Source organism: Idiotropiscis lumnitzeri, chromosome 1, assembly GCF_059441095.1.
Source record: "Idiotropiscis lumnitzeri isolate Australia: NSW breed Sydney's pygmy pipehorse chromosome 1, RoL_Ilum_1.0, whole genome shotgun sequence".
Lineage (NCBI taxonomy): Eukaryota > Metazoa > Chordata > Actinopteri > Syngnathiformes > Syngnathidae > Idiotropiscis > Idiotropiscis lumnitzeri.
The window spans coordinates 16,862,868-16,886,086 of record NC_142391.1 but is presented as its reverse complement, the minus strand read 5'-3'; the positions used below and the strand labels follow the sequence as shown (position 1 = coordinate 16,886,086).

The 23,219-nt window shown below is 40.1% G+C and overlaps 1 protein-coding gene across 1 annotated transcript; it reads right to left on the bottom strand.

Moving 5' to 3' along the window:
- Positions 1-1,888: 1,888 nt before the first annotated feature.
- On the bottom strand, positions 1,889-17,973 carry LOC148343445 (uncharacterized). Its single transcript, XM_088293585.1, has 6 exons — positions 17,807-17,973; positions 17,359-17,484; positions 9,844-9,925; positions 9,133-9,647; positions 6,399-6,452; positions 1,889-3,054 (listed from the first exon to the last, which is right to left on the bottom strand). The coding sequence occupies exons 2-6, from the start codon at positions 17,425-17,427 to the stop codon at positions 2,947-2,949; spliced, it is 828 nt and encodes a 275-aa protein (XP_088149711.1). The 5' UTR covers positions 17,428-17,484; positions 17,807-17,973; the 3' UTR covers positions 1,889-2,946.
- Positions 17,974-23,219: the final 5,246 nt, after the last annotated feature.

Here is a 23,219-nt window from a genome sequence, read left to right as displayed (position 1 = left end):
CCATTTGGTTTGCAGCCATTCTCGACTTCTTTTCTGGTGAAAGTAAATACGTTTACGTTGTATTTTGTAATATAAATATGTAATAAAATGTCGACATGTGGCGAGGTCATTTGAAACACTTCACATTTACGTCATACATGCAAATTTATTGCACAACACAAACACACACACGCATGATCTGCCCCAACGAAGCTGGTGGTGTTGGCTGTTAAAATGTTGCTGTGACTTGCTAATCATCGGTGGAAAACATTTATCCTGGCTTGAAACATGCGGGACCAGCCTCGTGTGCCCCCGCCACACTGATTCTTTTCATACGCACCAACCGTGACAAACTAGCGATTAAACCACAGCCCGACACACTCGGTCACTCAGTGCAGTGGTCACAGAGCCACTTGGCGTGCTTAAGCAACCTCGTTAGGGGTTATTAGGGGCACTTACATAAGGTCACTTAGGTCAAACCATAATTCTGCTGATTTATATAATGCACAAACCTAAGTTGTCTTCCGATAATATAAAGAGGAGTAACTTTATCTAGTTTATAAATAAGTGTATGTACACTAATTTTTATAAAAGTGTGTTAAATGATTTGACACAAGTGGTTCCTTGACATTAGCGTTGGTTGAAAAAGCTATCATTTCAGTCACTTGCTAACACACTTGACCCAAATTTCAAATGAGGAGAGCTGACTTGAAGTAAGTTCTATTCTTGACAAAGAGCAGTGTTCCAAAACATGTGCTGGTAACAGAGTGGTGAGAAGTAAACAAGTTCAAATAGTTTGTCACTGTACTTTGAAAGGGACGCTTGACTTAGCTCAGTGCTTCTCAAATAGTGGAGTGGCCTCCTCCGGGGAGCGTGTGTGATCCTTTTTTCTATTACTCAACATTGTAGGTTTGTTTTGCAACGGAAATGCTGTTATTTATTGTTGCGGTGGAGAGTGGGTGATGGGGTGGGGGCGCAAATTGTTTTATTCTTCCTACGGGGGGTAACGGAAAATAATAGAGAATCCCTGATCGAGCTGAAAAAATGATAAATAAAATTCACCCCCCTAAAAGACTGTAGTGATTAGATTTACAAGAAATTCATACGCCCCCTTTTGGAGCTCTGCTTGTAATTTCTTCCGGTCTCAGTTGTCTACGTCACAGCAGGAGGCAAGCGTTGAAATATTGCTTGGTTTGTCGGTTCTGTTGTCTGAAACGCCAACCAATTGCCACCAAAATTCAAATGCACAATACTACTCTTGTCCATAAAAGCGTTCTGTAAAGTGACATCAAACGTAAACTCATATGATCACTTCCACAAAATCCAAAATTTTGCTCAGGGTGAAGCGGACAAGAGCAAGAATGAGCAACCCCGACTGGTTCTATTTTGGACATTTAGAAACGCTTAAATTTTGTTAAGTGTCAGGAGGCAGCTGGCAGCCCAGGATTGATGTTTTCCGCCTCCAGCTCTCCCGCCACCACCACGGGTGCGGGGTGTTGTTAAAATTAACAACACTGCTCAGGACAGCAATTAGCTTGTGGCCGCTAAAACAGACGACCTTACCACAAGAAAATTAGCTTCTTGACGTCCAGGCATGTGGCTCCGTGCCTCGAGTATGTTTGCGTCGGCCACCGCAGCACTTGCAGCCAATTCATGACGATGTTAGCGTCACGGTGTGAGTGGGCGTCAATTTCGGATAAACACAACATTGACGAACCCTGGAGGTGGTCTCTTTGAACATTACCACATCGGTAAGCGGCATGTACTTTTGGCTGGGGCCTTGCTAGTCTTTCCCAAAGTGAAAATCCGCCTGAGTATTTTTATGAATTCGCTTGATATCCAGGTGTCTCCCATTCTATTTAATATTTCCCCAAAGTCCATAGTGCGGCAAAAAAGCATCACACTTAAACAAGAGGCCACAGAACATTTATTGATTCATTGTATGCAACAAGGGATGACAACTTTGTCACAATGTTACATTCATTTCAGCGAAATCTTAGTTACAGTGGCGACATTGGTTTTTTTAATGGACCGATGAGCTTGAATTAAGAGCCGAGACTTTCCTCAGCTTGCATTCAACACAACAGGAATGTCATTTCAAGGCATTACAGAGACATATACCAGTGGTCCTCTTCTAACCTAAAAAGTAATGAGGTACAATATTGAAAAAATAAAATGGCACACTACAAGTTGGCTATGCAATACACAGCACCAATTACACTTGCCAAATGTGCAGCAAACTATTCATTACTTTTTCGTCTCACGTACCTCTCTTTCTGCAAAACAGTGGACTCCATGCAAGGAAAGAGGATACAAGTACATTGACCCAGACTAACAATGGGATATTCATTGAAAAATGTACATCAAAGGTCAACTGCCTTGAACAACCGTCAGACATTTTGTGATAGCTCAAAATGACCTGCATATTCAAAGAGTAACACGTCCCAAAAAGTTGTTTTCCGGGTAGGCAAATGTGACGTTTCACATCTAAACATCAGGATATCGGCTGCCCCACCTCATCATGTTTAGAAGATGACGTTACCAATAACCTTATGAGATGTCAATACTGTATATCGCACTGAAGGAAGAAACCTTGGAACCATTTGATTGTCTTACATGCATTATTTCCCTTGAAAGGCATCCAATCCAAAGCTAAATTCAGGTTGTACTTGTCACTTCACGCCCCCTGTGCTCAACAAACCGTGTTCCTTTCTTTCAATCCCAGGCTATATTCAGGGGACAGCTATACATACAAAAACCTGAAATATCCTTAGAAATGTTTACGTTTAGGCCATTGTATTCTCCAAAAGCTGATCGGACTTGTAGAGTAATAATCAAAGTGACATTGTTACAGGGTGGGAATACCTGAGTGTGCAATAGTTGGACCAGCAAACAAATGTCTGTTTCCGAACAGTCATTGTTTTGCGAGACGGAGGGATCGGCTTCATCTACCAGTGGGTCGTTTCTTCATGAACAGGGAGGATCCTCGGATAGGGGCACTGTGCTTAAAGACCGGAAGGCGAAAATGGAGGGATCGTACGTGTACCTGGGTGGTGGACGGCTGCCGGTCAAAGTCTGAGGAGAGACAGAGAAACAGAAATGAGTTTGCATATTGGATTCATAATCACTACATTAGCTTATGCGGCATCGCAAAAACATCCCAGTGTCACTGTTGGGTTGGACGAGCAAACTCCGTCAAGCTTGTGACACCAAATCAATTATTAAACCAAGTTTCCTGTCTGCAGTGACTATTAAGTTTCTGCACACTGCGGCAGTACCTTGTTTGAATTACACACTTTTTCAGTTATGTCCATCTTCAAAAAATTATCTGGACATTGATCAATAGAGCCATACTGTCACACCAAAGCTTACTTCACACAAATCTTACCACGTCTGCATGCTTGGAAACACGGCTGACCTTTTAGTACCGTGTTTCGCCTACCTATTTTTTTTTTTTTTAAATTCACACTGCAGGTCCATTGACAAATTATTTTCCACTTTCAGAATGAGCTCCAACCTGCTCTTGGTGGCGAAGTGAACCCTCGCTCTAAAATTAGCCTTGGTCATTTTCCTCCAGACAGGAAATAACTGTGTTGAATTTGGCAATAAGGCAGCGCTTTCTCTAGCAGAGAGGGGGATTGTGTCACAAGCTGAACTAAAAAACGGCTCCAATGTGAACAATTTCATTTTACATGCTGGGATGGCTCAATGCTTACCATTTCCCTTGACAAACATTTTCAGAAATGTCACGTGTCCGTGCGAATGACGTGCACCGTAGCAATACTCTGATTTTGGAAGGTACCCTATGACATCAGCAAAAGGAACAGGAAGCAAAAGGGTAGCTATGATTTCAGTCTTCATCTTCAGGGAATAAACACTGACAAACAGTGACATGGCAACAGCTCACAATACAAACTCCACAAACTAGTTCAGTAACAATGAATAGTCTTTTTGAAAGATGCTACTTTTCGCCAATTGCAGGGGAGGAGGAATCTCCTGAGATGTCTAACCAAACACCCAAGTTCATCTTGTGGCCGCATAATAATTTCTCTCTTTTCTGAACTGCCGTTTCCACGCTTCCGCCGTATTGAGCTGAATAATGTTGCTTTGAGGACGTCTGCCTGGAAGTCGCTCAACTTCCCATTGCTGATGGCATTTTGTTGTTCTTTAAAGCGCAGACGACTGGAGCCGAGTGCCTGACTAGACAGCGCCTGGCTGCGGCCGATTAGTGTTCTCACTTTTACTCGAATTCCTTTAAATTAAACATCATTCAACAAATGGTCAAATAACCTCAAACAATATTAGGGTCATGCAGAGTTCAAAGCGCCGCCATTTTGAGTCATATGCCGTCAACTTTGACCTAATTGACCAGTCTGACTACTGTGACATTGTGATCTGCATTATTGCATGTTCTACTCTTGTGCACATGCATCTATATATTTTGTGTAAAGTCAGCACGATTTCCCAAACCTTTTCAGTCATGATGCAAATAAGGCAACGTGGTAGGCTAGTAGTGAGCATGTCGACCTCAGAGTATGGTAGTCTGGTTTCCTCCCACATTCCAAAAACATGCCAGTGGGTTAATTGAATGCCAGCGTAAATGGCTGTGTGCCAAATACAAGTTGCCTAAAGTCAGCTAACCATGCCGCCAACTCTTAAAAGCATTGCTTATACATACAGAATAATTATGCAGAATATTTTTTTCTTCCCAAAACCATACAGACTTTCTTACATCAAACTTCATCCGACACAATGTTTTTTTTTGTGGTGCATGAAACCGGATGCCGCCGCTATGGCTGCTGCAGCCTGAAAAGCGCTCATCACCTAATCTCCTCTTCACTTCCACTTCCCTCTTCACCTCCATGGGGACAAAGAGGCCCCAGCAGTAGCCACTGTAGTTTTACTCCGGTTTCCATGTAACAGGCCTCCACCCTTCCCACACATACGCTTTAAAATACGCGCAGCCATCTTCAACCGCTTCAAACCCGAAACAGCTACAATGCTTGAATCTGCCCCCCCCATCCATATCCAATATCCCTTCTGGAAGTGAGCCAGGAAACTGAAAAAGGAAGTAATAGAGGAAGTGAACTGCGATAGCACAAACGGTTAACATACGCCTCCAAATGGCTCATGCGGCCAAATGCCCGTGTTCTCCCTTCAAGAAAATCCATGAGCGTGTGCCCACAGACGTCACTGACAGGGACAACAACACTTCCAACTCCACCGGTGAAAACAGAGGAGAATAATGAGCAATAGCTCTGTGTAATGGTGCAGCTCAAACAGATAGCAGCCGGCCCGACTATAAATGGAAAATGACTTCATGCCTTGTAATCACACACGGGGGAACCGCAAACCCGTCCTCTTCTTCCTCCTCAGCTGCATGTCTCTTCCCCACTCTTCTCTTCACCCTAAAGATTGATTTTCATGCAGATTGTGAATGTATCTCTCTTCTATACGGGGCACTGGAGATGCTGTTACAGTTGGTACATGTGCGACTGTACAAAAACAAGTGTGTGATGAGGTTCCATTGACACTATCCCACACAAGGTGATGATGACGTCACTCTTCTCGCCACACTGTGCATCCTTCTGGAATAGCCCGCTCTTTGCCAAGTACCAGTCGACTCTGCTTCTCCAACATGCTTCCCTTATGCACTACTATCTAAAACCCAACGCAGTTATCGCGCTTACAGAAGATGGATGACAAATAGTACATGCTTGGAAGTAGAGTTGTAAACAGCCTTTGTGTTTACAAAGCAATTTTACAAAAAACAAATGTGACTACTAAGTGGGTGGTTGCATATGAACAATGCACCAAAAAGCAAAACCAGACTATTTATAACATCCCATATCAGCCCTCCTGGTCTAAGTTCTAAGGTCTGTTTGGTTCTTGCATTGCCTGGGTGCCTTAATCCTTTTTTTTCTAAGATCACGAGGCAATTAGCATGTCTGTTTGTGATTAGGTCTCAATTTTTTTTACGTGAGATTTCTTTCTTCTATTATCACTTTTTAAATGTGCTTTGTAACAAAAGGTGCTACAAAGAATAACATTATTGTTGTTGTTATTATTTTCATAAAGAAAGTATCTGTGCTATCAGATGTGCTGATATAATAAGCACGGATGCTGTTAGCTGGGCATAAGAACAAACCCTGCTGCCAGATGCTGTCCCACTATGTAGCTGGATTGATATCAAGGTGCTGGCGACAAGACAGGCTGGACTCTTCATGGGGGGGGGGCATACAAACTTGCAATCTTATCATCACTCTATTGGAAACCTTAATATCAACTGCTCCACATGGTTCAGCATGAAGGGAATGTCTTTGCAAATATGAAGAACCTTAACATACAGTATTGCACATACTGCTAATTCTTCACGCTTATCTTGGCTATTGATGCGAGAAATTAAGTGTTAAACTCACCCGAATCTTTATGGTCCGTGTTTTTCCTCCGCAGTTCTTTTTCAGCAGCATTTTCTGCGAGGAAAGGAAGCTCAATGATAAAAGCGTAACACCAACAAACAGTGTAACCTTATGAATCAGAAGTGTGCATTTGTGTGTGCATATTAAACCCAAACTGGTTACTCCCAAGATGTTTTTGACGATTCTTGCTGTCAATTTCAAAGAAAAGGTATTTTATAGATGTTCACTGAAGTGAAAACATTTATGTTACAGGAGGAACATCTGCCGTGACAGTGGCAGTCAATTAACACAGATTCAGTACGATGAAGGAAGTGAGGCAAATCCAGCTGACTCACTAAACTAAACAGTCAGTCAATGACGCTTACGCAACATCCTGTCTCCTACTCCCATCCATATCCACACAACTCCACTATTCTCCCCAAAAACGTCAGGGGTGGAGGGACCACACAATCATCAAATTGTCTCCAGTCCAGGAGGTTGCTTCTAAGGGGGAAGGGAGCTCAGCAAAGAATGGAAACAGGACCCCTGTTGTTATGTAGCTGAGATCCGACACTGTCAATAAAAATTGAGCATCATTTTCATCCAAATTTATATTACCTTGCTAGAAAACTACATATTTCCTCCTATTTGTGCCACAAAATTCTATCAAAATCATCTGTTCTTTGATGATGCTAAACAACATTTGAACAACAATTAGCCTGTAAGGACCCTCATCCTATTGCAATGATTATGGATATGGCATAATGCATATGTCGAAAGAAAGAGGACATAGGAAACTAATAATTTACTGGCGTCTGACAACCCTGATGTGTTGAAATATTGGGTTGACCACACATTCAAAAATATCCAAAATAAGCTTTGACAGAATGAAACCAATGGCAGCCTGTATAAAACAATTGATACAATGGAGCCACAAAAATAACAAATTGTGCACTGCCCTTGACTTGACAACTGATTCCACGGATCCTGATCAAACATCTCCCACCAAAGAATCACTAAATGCAAGTTAACTAACCTAAACGTGGACGGCAATAAGAGTTGCTGGAAGTTGTCCAGCTAAAGGGTTAACGGGAGACTGGGGCCGACTGTCTGTGAGCTACCTCTGTAGGCCCCCTATTGTATTCGCGGCAGCACCTCCCATTCCACTTGACAGAGTGTGCGCACACACTCGCACAAACAGACACAAAGCCAAACAACAAACTCATCGACATGAGGATGGACACATGGAGACACAAAGACACGGGCAGGATGATAGACGCATAACCCAGCATGACACAAACACTTCCTTTTCGTCCCCTCGCCTCGCAGCACCCTGCCTCATCATCTGCTCTTTCCCTCTAAAAAACCTCCCGGACATATGGACCCCCAAAATCAGCAATGGTCTCTTTGCAAACACACATACCCACTTATGATGCGGGCCAAACATTTTGACTGTATTGTCATGATTAGTGCACCAGCTTCTCCGTGACTCATTAGTGGATGCTGTTTTTTTGTTGTGCATTTAATCCTCTCCTTTTGCCTCCACCCCTCCATCGTTTCCCCTCGCTTGCCAGCCTTTGTGAGAAACCAGGACGGACATCTGCCGTCCCTGCCTGCCTCTCCTTCATCCCGCTCCAGCCAGACCACCGTGATGGCGGGCGTCCGACTACGGAAAGGGGGGACTTTGTTTTTTTTGTGCGCGTTTGTGTCGCCATGGGTGTGTCGAGGGTCACTGGGTGAACTGAAGCAACATTTTTGTGCTGACCATTTGCATTTTTCAGGTGTTGGCATACTATAACCATACTGTACATGCATGTACATGACTCCAAATGACAAGTAAAATACATGTACTCATACTGCATTTCATTTGATTGGCTTTAGTAATGTTATTCAACTTAATTGTTTGTGTTGCTGAGGAGCAAGCGTTCACACAAATGTATTTCTGTCACTTTCTAACTATATTTTCATTCTTTCTCTGTTTTTTAAAGGCAAAGTCAACTCAAAAAAATCTTTACCAGAATATGTTTCATTCAGGCCCAATAGTCCAACATGGCATTCTGATTCATTTTGGGAAGGAACAAAATCCACCCGTTTTTAGCCATCTCACGGGGCCGCCATTTTGTAACTGAATCCAATCATGGCTCAGTGACAGAAAACAGGTGAGCCGTGATTGGTCGTTACCTGAGCCCTGAGCAACTGCGATGTAACTTTAAGTCGACAGAGATGACTAAATGGCTGCTCGCTAAGATGGCTAAAAACGGGTGGATATTGCCGGTTGACTCATATTCCACAAACGCAATAATGATCAGAATGCCATGTTTAGACTAGTGAAGGCGCGCAGAACATTTCACTGCAAATATTTTTTGGGTGAGTTGACTTGCCCTTCAATAGATCTTCTTGGCATTGTCGGCACTCATTGGATAAGCAAACCATTGCCTCAATAGCAAATTTACACCAAGCTGTAAAGTGTCGTTCAGTTTGGTGTGTTCAGTTTACCAGCAGGGCCTGTAATCAAGTATAGTAAAATAAAAAGTCGGCCAATTCAATAAATACGCAGCAGCACATGGTACATGTCATATCGAACAGAGCTTTGATGTCATCATCAACGTACCAGTATGAATGCTTCCCTCTGAGCAACACATTAAAATAAATGTGGAAAATGCTCTAATTGATTCAACACAGCTTGACCTTTGAATCAGAGGCTGATATAACCGATAGTGACTGACACCCAAGAAAAATAAAGGCTACTACGAACCTGTTGCATTTTCTCTAAATCAAGACTGGGCCTCCCCAACTCTCCACTGTAGCTGTGTCGATACTTTCTATAAGGTGCTGACTGGTCAAAGTGGGTCAAGATGATGGGACGAGTGGCTGGCTGGACCACTTGGAGCTGAAAGCGCATGGGGGGTGGCTTGACGCTGCACGGTGGGCTGGAGCTGAAGAGCACGGGGCTGGAGGAGGCAGCCAGACAAGCCTCGGGTTCGACCAGAGGCCTGGTGGTGGTGGCGGGCGAACCGCAGCCGCATAGGTCTCGCACCTCCTCGTCGCTGGACGCGCTGCTGTGGTGATCACCGTGCCGCTGCGGAAGTGCCGACATCCACTTCCTGTTGTCGCCGTAGCTGATTCTCTCCAGCTCTTCTTCCGAAGAGTGACGATCCAGATTGGCGTCGAGAAGCAGGCGGAGACGTCGTAAACGAGCTGGTGACGGGGCACCCTGGTTGTGCTGCTGGCTTGTAGCCAAGGGGGTGAGGGCACAATTACGCCGTCTTTCTGTAGAAAAATGCAGAGATGGTGTTTGGAAAGACAGAATAAAGGAAAAGTAAATTAGGGGGGGAAAAAAATAATAATTGTTATTATTATTAAAAATGACATCCATTATAAATATAGATTTGATAAAGGACAATTCTTAGATAATCACCAAAAAAAAAAAACATCACAGTACATTAAAATCTAAGGCAGAACATACCTCTATCGATTTGTGCAAGCTCCTGGTTCTCTCCCTCCGAGTCATCACTCTCACCACCCTCACCACTGCCGTGGGAAGAAAACTGGGGGACACAAAACCAAAAGATTGTATTGATATTGTCAGAATTCAACTTGTATTTGACGAAGATCTCCCCAAATTACTTTTTTTATCTGACAGACATGGTGCATCGGGCAATCAATTATAATCGCTCAAAAACTTGCAAATAAAATAAAGTAGGGCTGCACCAATCGCATTACAAGAACTGGCGCCAATATTGTCCGTCTGTGCTCTTACTCCAAAATATTGCTCAGTTAATACCATACCAATTCCACTTTACCAATCTTGCATAACCTCTGGAATGGTGTGAACTGTGAAGATACTTGAAGGCAAACACGAATGACAACACATTGTTAGCCGACTGCAAACTGGATAACGAACTTTGCTAGGGCAGTGACACGTCATGCGGCAAGCACCAAGTTTCTTGAGCCAGGTCGCCCATGCCGTGCAGCTCGTGCTCCCCTCATCAAGCCGCATAGAGCGACATACGCAATGGCAATTTCTTTTTACTCACTTTGTTTTGTAGTTAACACACAATGGTAACATGGACTCTTAATTCCTACTTGCATTACTTCCTCTTATTTCTTCTTTGCTTCGCATCAACTGTATGTAAATATTTTTCGTAGTGCCTTCGTATTCAGACTGAGACACCACATAACTCAAATACTTTGTGTTACGGCCTAGATAGATGTAGTAGATCAAAATCATAAGATGAGTGGCAAGACGGTTAGAAAAACGTGCAGACAGATGTTAAAATGTCAACAATGACAAGTTGTTCCAAGAAAAAGTGATATATTTGAATGAAACCAAACCATGTTCAAGCAAAGATTTGGAACACTTTCATTAAATTGCAAGACATATATCAACAAATGGTATCAACGCGTACTCAAATGTAAGACTCGATCTGAAAAACATGGTTTCCATGCTTCCCTAATTTTAGTTTGGCTTGGGGTCTTTGGATAGTTCATATTTAGTACAGTCAAACTGGCCCAATCCATAAAAGGTAATGTTCTGCCGAATCTGTCTTTTGTGAGTTTAGACAGGGCAAGAATCTTTCCCCAAAGCCTGTCCCAGCAGACAAGGACGTCTACACCAGTAGCAACAATGCAGATATCCTGCAGACTGCAATGTTCACAGTTAAGTAATGCGCCTCACAATCAGTAATTACCACTTTGAGGCCTCGCTTAGCAGCTGCCATCTGCGTGTGCGTGTGCGTGTGCGTGCTTACACACATACATTCACACTAGCATACAAAACACACCCTTCTAGAGTAACGCACATGCGCACGATTGTGCACACACACACGCACACGCACACGCACACGCACACGCAAACACACCCCTCCTTTTCTTTCTGAATGGCTTAATAAAAGAGGAAAAGGGAGAATGGAGCCTCTAAGTCCAATTCAGCGTGAACTCGACAGTATGATTTTACAAGCTATGAGCTACTCAACAACAGTTCAGGTTGTGAAACGGTAACTCGGCATCATATATAATGAAGTAAAATTTGCGTATTCAAGTTGAACATGTCGATGCATGAACCAATGTGTGTTATTGATAGACATTGAAGATGCAGCCCCAGTGCCACATATTTCACAACTGGCAGACTCAGAACCTTGCAGGCAGGCTAAGCTGTTTTGTGTGTAACACTTAATTACATCATGCATAACGGTTTAATTACCAGCTGAGCTGACCTACTGAGAAATACTGAATCATCAACGTTTGTCCTCAGTGCACCAGGGGAGGAACGGTTCACAAAATCCACCGTTCGGTTTGGTTCTCGGGTTTGTGCTCACGGTTTTATGTTTGATTCGGTATGCGCTGACTCGTAGAAAAATCTAATTTCATTTTTATTTTATTTGATCAGGACAGTGTATCAATGGACAATAAATGGGACTTATGCGTGTATACACATCACTTTGGATTGTAGCCAACAGCGAATTTCTGTATTAAATCTGTAGTCCCCAGGCAGATCACAGAAAGAAAGAATGAGGAAAAAAAGGACAATACTGTATAAAAAATAACAAAAATGAATGAAAACATGATGTAAAAATCCCAAAAATTCTGATTAGCTTTTAGCCACTTTTTGAGTGAAGGTGTTGAAAGTGGGGTGGGACAATGTTCCAGTTGTCACAGCCTCTGACTGACACAAGAAGTGACTGTCCAAAAGTGGTTTGTCTGTAGGGAACTTCACAGTCTCCTCTGACCACAAACCTGGTGGCTCTGCAAACGTTACAAATTCCCATAATAGTGGTGGTGCCAGTATGGAGTATTTTATATATACCACAACACACTTGAATGTGGTTTGATTTATAGACCAATTTGGAATACAATATTTGTGAAAGCACCACAGCATGCAAAAATAACTTAGCGGCCAAAAGTAACATTGATAAGCAAGTGCATCAGAAAAAAGTTGTAAAAGTTGAATTTGATTATTTTAGAACACACACAAGTGTCATCAAAGTATCCTTAGCCTCAGAACTTCAATGAATATTAAATTACAATTCAACTTTCAATTAATATTCAATGAATATGTGAGATACTTTTGACACCCTTATTGCTGCCAAAATAAATATTTTACATCTCCAAAACTTGTTAAGGTCAATTTCAAGGTCAAATTATAAATTAAAAAAAGGTCAAGTTAGTAAAATATTATTCTAAATTATTGCATTTGTAATCGTTTTTGAAACCTATGTCCAAAAACAGATATATTTAGATTTGTGCTAAAGGAACAAAGCAATAGCTACACTCTGAACCGAAATGGTTAAATTAATCAATTGTACTAAACCGTCTACTGACTTCTAAATCATTTTTACATCTTAAAGAGAAACATACAGTGTAAGCTTGCTTTATGTACTGTCTGTAGTTGTCCTTTGAGTTAGCAATTATTGCCAAAAAGATGCGAGTTAGCAATCGTCTTCGCCTTTAAGGACCACAATAATCTAAAATAACTGATGTTATTTGGTAGGTCACAACAAAAGAGGTTGTTTCAATCTCAGATTAAATGCAATACAGCATTTATTCTACCCAAAAATGAACATTGACAGGAAAATGTCTGAGTTGTATTTACCGGTTTTAAAATAAAAGCAAATTGGTCCCGCCTGTAAATTCTTTACTTCACTCACTCCCAAAGGTTTCATTTTAGTCACGCAAACCGTATAAAAATTAATACATTTAATAAAATTATTTTTTTGTGAAGCAAACATTGTGCTCATGAACAACATTTGCACAGGTTTGATAATATGTACACAAACAATGCATGTTAGAAAGCAAGGTGAGATCTTTCACTTATTTATATATTATACATATTGTATAATTAGCAAATTTCAGAATGTTTACGTCTATTTTTTTATATAAATAAACTGCACTCACTAAGTTTAAAATGCAACAGAGACAAGATATTTTGCACTGAATCCTTTTTTTTTTTTTTTAAATACTACCAAAATACATCTGTGTCTATAATCGGCACAGGGTTTCAGAACTAAGCCATATAGACAAAAAATAGTTCATAAGCCATAGACCCAATTAAGAGTTTAAAATAAAGCATAAAAAAATGATTTTGTCCATATTCGTTAGGACAGACAAACTGTGTGTCAAGAACAGCTGAATGAATCCTTGTCAGTCCCCTGCATCGCTGAGCAGCTTGCTAAGCTGGATCAATGGCAATGTCACAGTGTACACACACACACACCACCCAGCTGACACGCACACGCACACACACACGCACAATTGCACACCAGCTTTGCTCTGCCACACTGACATGAACACTGTCACACTCCCCTCTCATGAAAGCGCACTAACGCAGGGTCAAAGATGGGTGATTGTCTTTCCCACACACTCTGAGTCTTAGCCATAGCGTAGTACAATTAGTCATGATTAGGCTAAGCTCCTGGGAATAGTTCAGTAACACGGCCTAAGCGACCTCGAGTTATCCATGACCGCTGTAGTTGACTTTAAACTCAAATATCACCCATGTAACTCAGGTACAGAAAACATCAAGAAAAACCTGCATCAGACCTTCAACCGTAATCAAACTAGCAGTTGCTCTTTGACAATATGATTGTTAAATAAGAGACTATAAGGAAGACAGAGACTGGTTACACTGTTCAGCATCTCCATTTTTAGAACAGTATGACTTCACTGAACATTTACAACAACAACCAACATTACAGGCTATGATTTGAATGATCAAATGTAAATCTGAAGATGGGAGGCATGATTCTGCTTTCCTTTCCAACAAACCTGAAAATAAACTTGCTTTTATTTATTGACTAAGAATTTTTCTTTGCTTAGAATTATAGACTCCTATTTATAACGAAAAACAAATGTTTTGAGCTCGGGTTCTAAAGTTAAGAGTCATTGAGATGTTGGACGAAATCTGCCACTTGCATTATGGATAATCCACTATTTTCAGGGCTTGGCCCATCATACAAAATCCGCGCCACTATTTGTTTTTGCTGCTCAATCTCTAAATGCTGCAAAACATTACGAACAATCCAAACAACAAAGACGGGACAAACTACGCATGCTGGCCCTTCCTACTGACCTGCAATAAAGGTTTTATATGATGCCTAGCTAAAATAGAGGGACCTAACTTTTACAATTTAAAAAAAAAATTTTTTTTTAAGAAAACACCAAAGTCCACTACTGCAGAACCGAGCTATATTATATCGAGGTTTTCAAGTGGTGGGTCGGGACCTAAAAAACTGTTGCGTAAACATTGTGGGTGGGCTACGGACATCTAGTACAAAAAGAAGTGCAGTATTTGACACAGCTTTAAGAATATAATGTACTCTACATGTGTTTTCAGAGGCTATTTTTAAACAAAACATTTACTTTGTTGTTCTTATCTTCTATAAAAGTGGGTGGCGAATGTGCAGCCATTGGAAAATGTGAGTCCCAGAATGACATCAGTTGCTGGTGATCATTTGGTCATTTGGTGGATGCTTTGTTGTTGTTATACTGTATTTTTGAGATACATTCATAGTTACTGTGAAGTCCTTTGAGACTAATGTGATTAAGGGCTATAAAAAAAAAACTGAATCATGATGGATGGAAAAAAATTGGCATTAACCGCTTGTGAAAACCTTCCTCAGCATATACATATGTGATATGTAAATAAAGAGTGGTAAGTAATAGGACTGGGAAATTAAAAGGGATGTGTAAAAAAAAAAAAAACGATTCACCCAACTATCGGGATTTGATATGCAAAGAAAAAAAAATCGATGCCAAAGTTCAGAATCGATTTTAACGATTTTCCAAAAAGCAAACGTGAAACTAACACTTCCCTCCAGCAGATGGCAGCGCGGAGCCAATTTGTTGTAGTGAGTCAGCAGTCAGTGAGTCATCTGGCTGTATTGAGAGAAGTAGATGATTCAACTATTGATTTTTTTTTCTATTGTTTTAAAATGTTATAAAACAATGTCTTTTTTGAGAAAATAGCAATAACTGTGAAATTGAATCGCGAATCGCAGCATAATCAATAATTGTGACACATATCAAATGGGGACACAAGTACTAGGATTATTTGAATTGAATCAGAAGGTAAGTGAATCTCCCCATCCTTAGTAATTCAAGGAAATGTAATCATAATTTTGATTTTGGCTTCTCACCATCTTCTTAAAAAAATATTATAAGAAAAACGATTACTGTGTAGAACTGACCTCCCGGACTGTGTTTAGCGACACCACAGTTGGCGTTTACGGCAAAACTAAACACACAGCAAAAATAATTACACTCATCGTATATTTAAATACAGGATGTTTTGTTTTAAAAACAATTGCTAAAGTCAATTTCAAATGAAATTGACATCCTAACTTCATGCTAAATTAGCATTGACCTCCGGGAGTGCTATTCCTTCGTAAAAAAATTTATGGCAACACATACAGACAGTAACATAATATCCAAAGGCACATATTCTTCTCAATCTGTAAAAAACGAGTAATATAAATAGAGCATAGTCATAATTTCTTTTTTCGTATTCTTATCTCATCATGTACACCCCATGCATGCACGGCACCACACTGCCCCTCAGAGGCCAATGTGCGCACAGCAGGAACAGCTAGTATTAATTTTTATCAAATTTATTACTTTGCTACTATTTTAGTTTACAATTGTTCCGTTAAGTTAGATATAAAGTTGACTTTTCAATGATTCCGACACACCAACACACATTTTACCAAGCTATGGCATGAAATATTATTCTTGTGGTCCCAGGTTAGCCCACTAGGTGCAAAAAACAAGACTTGTGTTGTGAACAACAAAATATGATCCGAATAAATACGGTAAAGAAGTAATGGAGATGCTTAACCGTGGTTTAAAGTGTGCAAACATGCAAGGCATAAAAGGTAGCAGAATGAAAATGCATGCATCTTAAATTTCACATATTTAGAAGGTCAACTTTAACTTGACAAAATGAACGGCGTCCTCAAGATTAAAGTTTTCAATAAGCAGGGCTGAATAGGCATGACGTCATGGTGGTAGTTTTGAGTAATGGAACAAAAATAAACTTGGAAGTTTAAATCAATGAAAAACTAAATCCCCCAGGCCAAATTGCTCAAGGGTGAAGATGCATTACTTTCTGCAACCCCTTCCAAGTGTAACAATATCTAGTTGATTACAATATGCACTATTTGCAAAATGATGGTGAAATCACACTCAGGAGGGAGAAGTTTAGTCATAAAAGCTGAAACATTGCAGAGAGGTTGATGGACTGCAGACACATGATTGGTCAGGGAGAATGCTTACATCCAAACGGAGGAACAAACACAAACATGACACGACAATAGAGATGGCACACTTTGCTCTGGATCCTCAGCCAGGCCTTTGAACAGGAGCCCTTTGGCACAAAATGGCTGCCATGTGACTGTATAGTTGGTCTACACACAATAGTAGTGAATAGGGCCAGTTAGTGACCCATGCAGGATACAAGCCACCCTTCTACACACTAAAAGAGCCATTATACTGCCTGTAACAATTGAGGAGCACTTCCACTGGTTTTGTTGCAGAAAATTGAAGGGTGAAGACAGTAGTTTTTGGAACAATTATAGCTCATGACAATAACATTTTATTGAAATGTTTATTTATGTTTTCAAGCACATTTATAGTTGTCACATACTATATTTACTTTTACATGAAGATTTAAAATTTGGGATGATTGGACTACATTCTTTGGCCTACTAAACTCCAACCAACAACACTGTGCTCATTGTCATTCACACACCTCTAGATGCCTTCTAAAAAAAAAATGTACAATGGGTCAATGACATTGCACGTTTACTGGTGTGTTTGTGTTGCAAAGTGGAACTATGGTTTGCTCTGGCAAGGACCCATTGACCATGACAAGTAAATTCCATATAATTTACAGCAGTAATGAATGATGAAAAATGCTGACTACCACTCAACATTTTTAACAGCTGCTTTCAGGGTTGTACAATGAACAGAACTTGTGCAAACTTACCTTTCGTTGGAAAGGGTGTATCTCATTGAGTGAGTGTCTTCTTAGCTTCTTGGTCAGGGTCTTTAGCATGTTGACTTGACTCGCTTATGGCTTATCCCCTGACGAATAGGTTTTAATTGCTGGCTTCTATACGTCGGATACAACTTCATTAGCTAACAGGAACGACTTTGCTCATATACAATAAGGCACACGGGACTCTTTTACAACTGACAGCCCCAAGAAAACAACGCCACCGTCAGCTGCTACAGACTCCCGACTGCAGCAAAGAGAACACCCCAACAAAATTAAAACCCAAAATGCTTCAACTGCGTAGTCGTGGCTTCTATTCAACGGATGTGCGTAGGTAGCAAACTTGTTATTTTCGAGTTCATTTAAGTCGGCGTTGATTTTTTTTTTTTTTTTAGTGTTTTTCTTCTCGCCGGGTGGCACTGATAGATGACTTACTCACCGGCGACCCGACTATACTCCACAATTAATTTGGAATGGGTTCAGAAAAATAGCAAAATGACAACTTGCTCGCATTCACACACGCACACGCTCACACACACGCAACACACAACCAAATGCGAACCAGCTGCACGAGCCTTCAGAGTGTTGCTCCGGCCAGAGCATCTCGCTCTCTGATTGGTTGTTCTGCCGCATGACGTCACTTTTCTACGTCAAGGAGGAGGCGAGTTAAAGTCACGTTATCTCGTCTGTTTACTTCCCATTTTCATATCAGAATATCCATCCATCATTCAAACCGCTTCTCCTCACAAGGGTCGCGGGCGTGCTGGAGTCTACCCCAGCTGGCTGCGGGCAACAAACCCTAAATTGGTTCCATATTAGAATAATACTCGCTAAATCAACGACTGTATTTGAAATGGTCTGTAACTTTATGTGATTTTATTTATTTAGAGCTTGCTCTGAATTTGAAATATACTGCATCCCACAGCCGTTCACATTAACCCATTTAAATAATGCCAGCGGTGCAGAAGATTATAATATAGTTCTGAATATAAAGCCTAGGTGAATGGTGGCCATCTTTCATTTAGGGCAGTGGTTGCCAAAGTTTTCGCAGCAAATAGCGCATAAAAAATTCTTACCTCTTCATGAAGACACCATCGTGTGCGACATTAAAATGCAGTAGCATATTAGGCCAGGGTGTTCATAAAAAAAACTGATTTATTCCTGTGAAGTATATTTAATATGAAATACATGTGCGTGTGTTATAAGATGACACTGCCAGAATGGAAACATTCAACATCAGGTTACTTCAGGGGTCACCAACATAGTGCCTGTGGGCACCAGATAGCCCCCAAGGACCACTTAGTAGCCTACAGGCTTGTTCTAAAAATAGCTTAGCAGTGACAAGACTTTGTGATTTCCAAGGAATGTTTGTTGAAGTAATCATTTGAAAATGTGACATTTATAGAAATAGTGTTGCTAATGGTTCTTTTTTTAACAATAACTAGGGTTGTCAAAATAAAAGTACTAACTCAGGAGATGAATAAATTTTTTTTTAACTCAGTTAAATATTTTAACTCAATTAACTCCGTTTTATTTACTTAAAATAATTTGCAAACTTTGCAAATATTGTACCATATTAGCTGTATGAACAAAACACTCTGCTCAACTTCCCACTGGGCCTTGCAAACCAACACTGCTGGAGTGTGGTGTTTGTGGGCAGTTTCGAGAAATGTTTCTAAGAAAAGTGCCTGTAAAGATGTCTCCATTTAGATCGTATTCGAGAATCAAAGAAAGCTATAACAGCGGTCTTTGAATTAAATATGCCTCATATGTGGTGATTTTGCATTCATTCCAAGTTATCAATCATGGATTTTTTTGTCATTAATTAGTTGAAAAAATTAATCACTTGACAGCACTAATAATAACATAATTAAAGATAGAGTGAGCAAATTTGGTATTGCAAATGTGGGTGTCAAACTATTAGCACTTTGCATTAATCAATACCTAAAATGTAGCTGAGTTTCAAAAAGGCTGGTGGAACCTGAGTTAGCTGCATCCGGAACTTCCTCCATGATATTGATATTGACTTTACCAGACTTTACCAACTCCAGCCTACAGCCTGTCGTTGTTTGCCGTACACCTGCCTTGTACCTGACGACAACCAACTTGACCTCAGGGCCCTGGGCAAGGCTGCCGACCAATCCTCATCTGCTCCATCCAAGAAACGTGCAAACACAGCACAAATAAATAACTCATACTGTATCTGTTGTTTCCTTCCTGTGTCGGTGTTCTCTTCACAAGCCGACATCTAGCAGTTTATGTGAGAAAGCACCTTAGCTAGAGGCTTACAAACAACTGAGAAGTCATCGACAACAACAAACCAAACCCAACCTCAAATATTTTTTCCCTAAATATAACCTCTCATACTTTTACTTTTCTCATTAATATCAGTTCATTTGAACTGAAAAATAAGAAAAAAAAATGAACAGTGATGGTTTCATATAGAACTTTAATCTGTTCTGCAACCACACTTGAAAATGAATTGAAATGCTATGAATCTGTTTCAGCACAATTTAAGGTTCAAATATTTCAACACCAAAGCTAGTGATGCTAATCTATTTGTTAGCTTGTCTATGGCATTTTGAAGTGTCTGTTAGCATTAGGGTTGCGGAAGGCAAAGATTGAACTTGAACAGCTTGAAGCCTCTATTTTGAATGAGTTGTACACCATCCGTCAAATTGCTGCTTGTTGTGAAGTTAATTGAGATAATTGCCACCGTGAAGCGCTCGTATCTCGGATTTTTGCTTGCGAGTGAAAGAAAAAACAACAGCTGGTAACTCGAAAAACTTGTAAGTCCTGTCACTTGTATCTTGCGGCACTACTGTATCTAAAGCAATGACTCAATCATCTCGTAAGATGCTAATAAAAGAGACATCGCAAGGCACTATGATAATAAACGTGACATAAGAGGTTAATCACAATTTCAAGTTGGAATGTTACAACCCCTCATACAATAACAACATACTGGAAAGACACTGCAATGAATTAAATTCAGTTTCTAAATATATTGTGTACGATTGAAGTTGACTGCTAAGAATGTGTACAAAGACTGAAAATAGTGTCGTACTCAATTATAGAGATAGTATTGTGGGTATATAACTAGGGGGAAGCATGTGCTTAAATGTCTTGGCTTGAGTGGTTTTAAATGGCTTCAATGTCCGTAGTGCAAGCCACAGGATGAGTAACACATGCCATCGTGTTTAATAAACGTCAGAGCTGGGCAGTCCGTTCCGGAGTCGGAACAGGGGGATGACAAATTTTAAAAAAGGATTCGATAAACAAAAGCGCCACTACAAACTGTTTGTGTATGAAGTGACGTGAGACAGCAGTGTGCCTTCAAGCGTGCTGGTATTTCCTTATTCTGACGTGAAGTAACCTGCACCTCCCGCCTGCTACTGGAGCATACCATTACAAAGGAGGGGGGGCCATACCGCAATCCCTGTAACGCCAACAGTAAGTACTTACTTGCCTTGGGCACGTTCATGGATAAAAAGAAAGAAGAAGGAGATGAATAAGAAGAAGTAGAATAAGACCAAAATAATAATAATAATAATAATAATAAGGTAAGCGGATTTGAATAGTAAATTAGCCAGCTAATGATGTTTTAATTTACCTCTGCTGTTAGCATCTCTCCCGCGGCAGATGCTTTTTTGGGGGAGGGGGTGTTCCGTAACGGGGTCGGAGGCCGACAATTTTCATGAATAAGGTTGGAGGGTCAAGGCCAGAACGGTATGGAGATTGCGGGGACTGACCGGCAAAAAAGGGTCAAGTGCCAAGCTCTACACCGATGTAATATACTTAGCGATTATTATACCTATTATTATATTTAAAAATGTATGTTGGTGTGATAGAAGATATTTAGTTTTGCATATTATTGAAATTAATAGTGTTTTTGGAAAATTAACTTTTGAAAATCCGAACAATCTACACACTGTCCCACAAAGCGCATCACTTGAGACGCCAAAGACAAACAAATGCATTTTACTCACCAATAACTGTATGCTATTCATCCTGCTAATCTGAAAACAAATATTCAGATACTTCTACATTATTTTTATTATAATATTTCATTTTCACATTTTGATTATTTAATTTTATTAGCCTTAATATAAATGTAATTAAAGCCTTTTAGAATATGCATTGATTCACACAAAGCATATTGCAACCGTATTCAGGATATTTTTCAAGAGAACACAAAAACTTATTGGAAAAAAACAAATAAATACATGAATAAATATATAAACACATTTCTAAACCTGGTCAGATTTGTCCAATAATTAGTTTCAATGAGTTTCTATTTGTCTGCCTTTCACCCAACGTCAGCTGGCATAGGCTCCAGCACCCTGATCGAGCAAACCCTAACCCTAAGTGCTGTTGAAAATTGATGCATGGATAGTTTCTAAAAACAACATCAAAATATTTTGGAATCAAACTCTGGCAGAGAGAGAGAAGAAAGAATGAAAAGGAATGTATGCCTGGTATAATTGATATCAATGAGGCATACAGTTTCATTGATACGAAACTTCGTAGCCGCTGTCTACCCTCAGATGCTGATTTATGTGAGCACATGGTATTCAATAATAGTTGCAAATGATCACCTATCAGTGGATTTTGATTCATACATTTAAAACTACATTCTGCATTCATTTCCTGTAAGAAACCTTTGCCACGCTAAGTGAATATTAAATTATTCGTGTTCTACTTGTGAAGCAGGAATTTTGTTTCATGCATGAATGGTTTTATAGTCCTTACAATTAATTTCAGTTTCCGCAGCAAAGGAGCTGCTTACTGTGTCTTTAGATCATTTTGGCTTGTGAGTGAGAGGCTTTCCAACTTAACACCTGCGGTCACTGACCTGGTAAACTTAACAAGGACCCTGTGGCTTGACTCCAGGTCTCACTAAATGCAAATCCAATTTACTACCGTACATAGCCAACAAGTCACCACGAACAAAGACTGCCTAACATTTTTTTTTAAATATTTGAATTTCAATGTAAAATCATTCAAGAACATAAGTTCCATTACAAAGACTGTTGTGTTCAACGATTTCAAGTACATTTCAGGATTGCTGATGCTCATTCTCTTAGCGTTGACATCTTTGGCCACACGAGGGCAGCAACGGTACTCCTTGGAAGCGAGGAATAATTGGATTTGCAGCAAATATCCCCATTTCACAGATTGTCAGTAATCTTTTGGACAGCCTTGGCAGGCTGTGTTAGACTATATATATATATATATATATATATATAAAATTTGCCAAACAAAGCCACAGTACACGCGTTTCTATTTAAATTGGAATTTAAATCCAATTTTTCCATTTCCAGTTGCCGAGACTATGTCCACAGTATGAACAGCGGACTTTACTGCCCTCTTGCGACAGTTTGCTGATACTGCATGAATCATGTGTCAGTGCTGATAACAGGTTCTACTTGTTTTAGTATGTGGCAGAGAACTTGGGTGAGAGGGGTGTTTGTTCATTCTTGTGTGACATTATAAGCAAGAAGTCCATCATTCATGGGTAGAAAAAAAGTTGGACTATGTTGTAGGACTCTTTACCTACAAGGGCGAGGGGAAAAAGTATCATTTAAAATTGACATAGATATTTGTGTTCCATAAACTCCATGACACAGAGTTGCAAGATAATTTATTCCTGGCAGTGGAGATGAAACAATAGAAGAGCACTTCTGAAGTATAACACATAAATGAGCACTTTATTTGTTAGAAAGAAGAGAGTGAGTTTCAGGAGAGAAATGAATACATTTCAATTATACAAATAAAAAACTAAAACCGTGTATATATATATATATATATATATATATATATATATATATATATATATATATGTGTGTGTG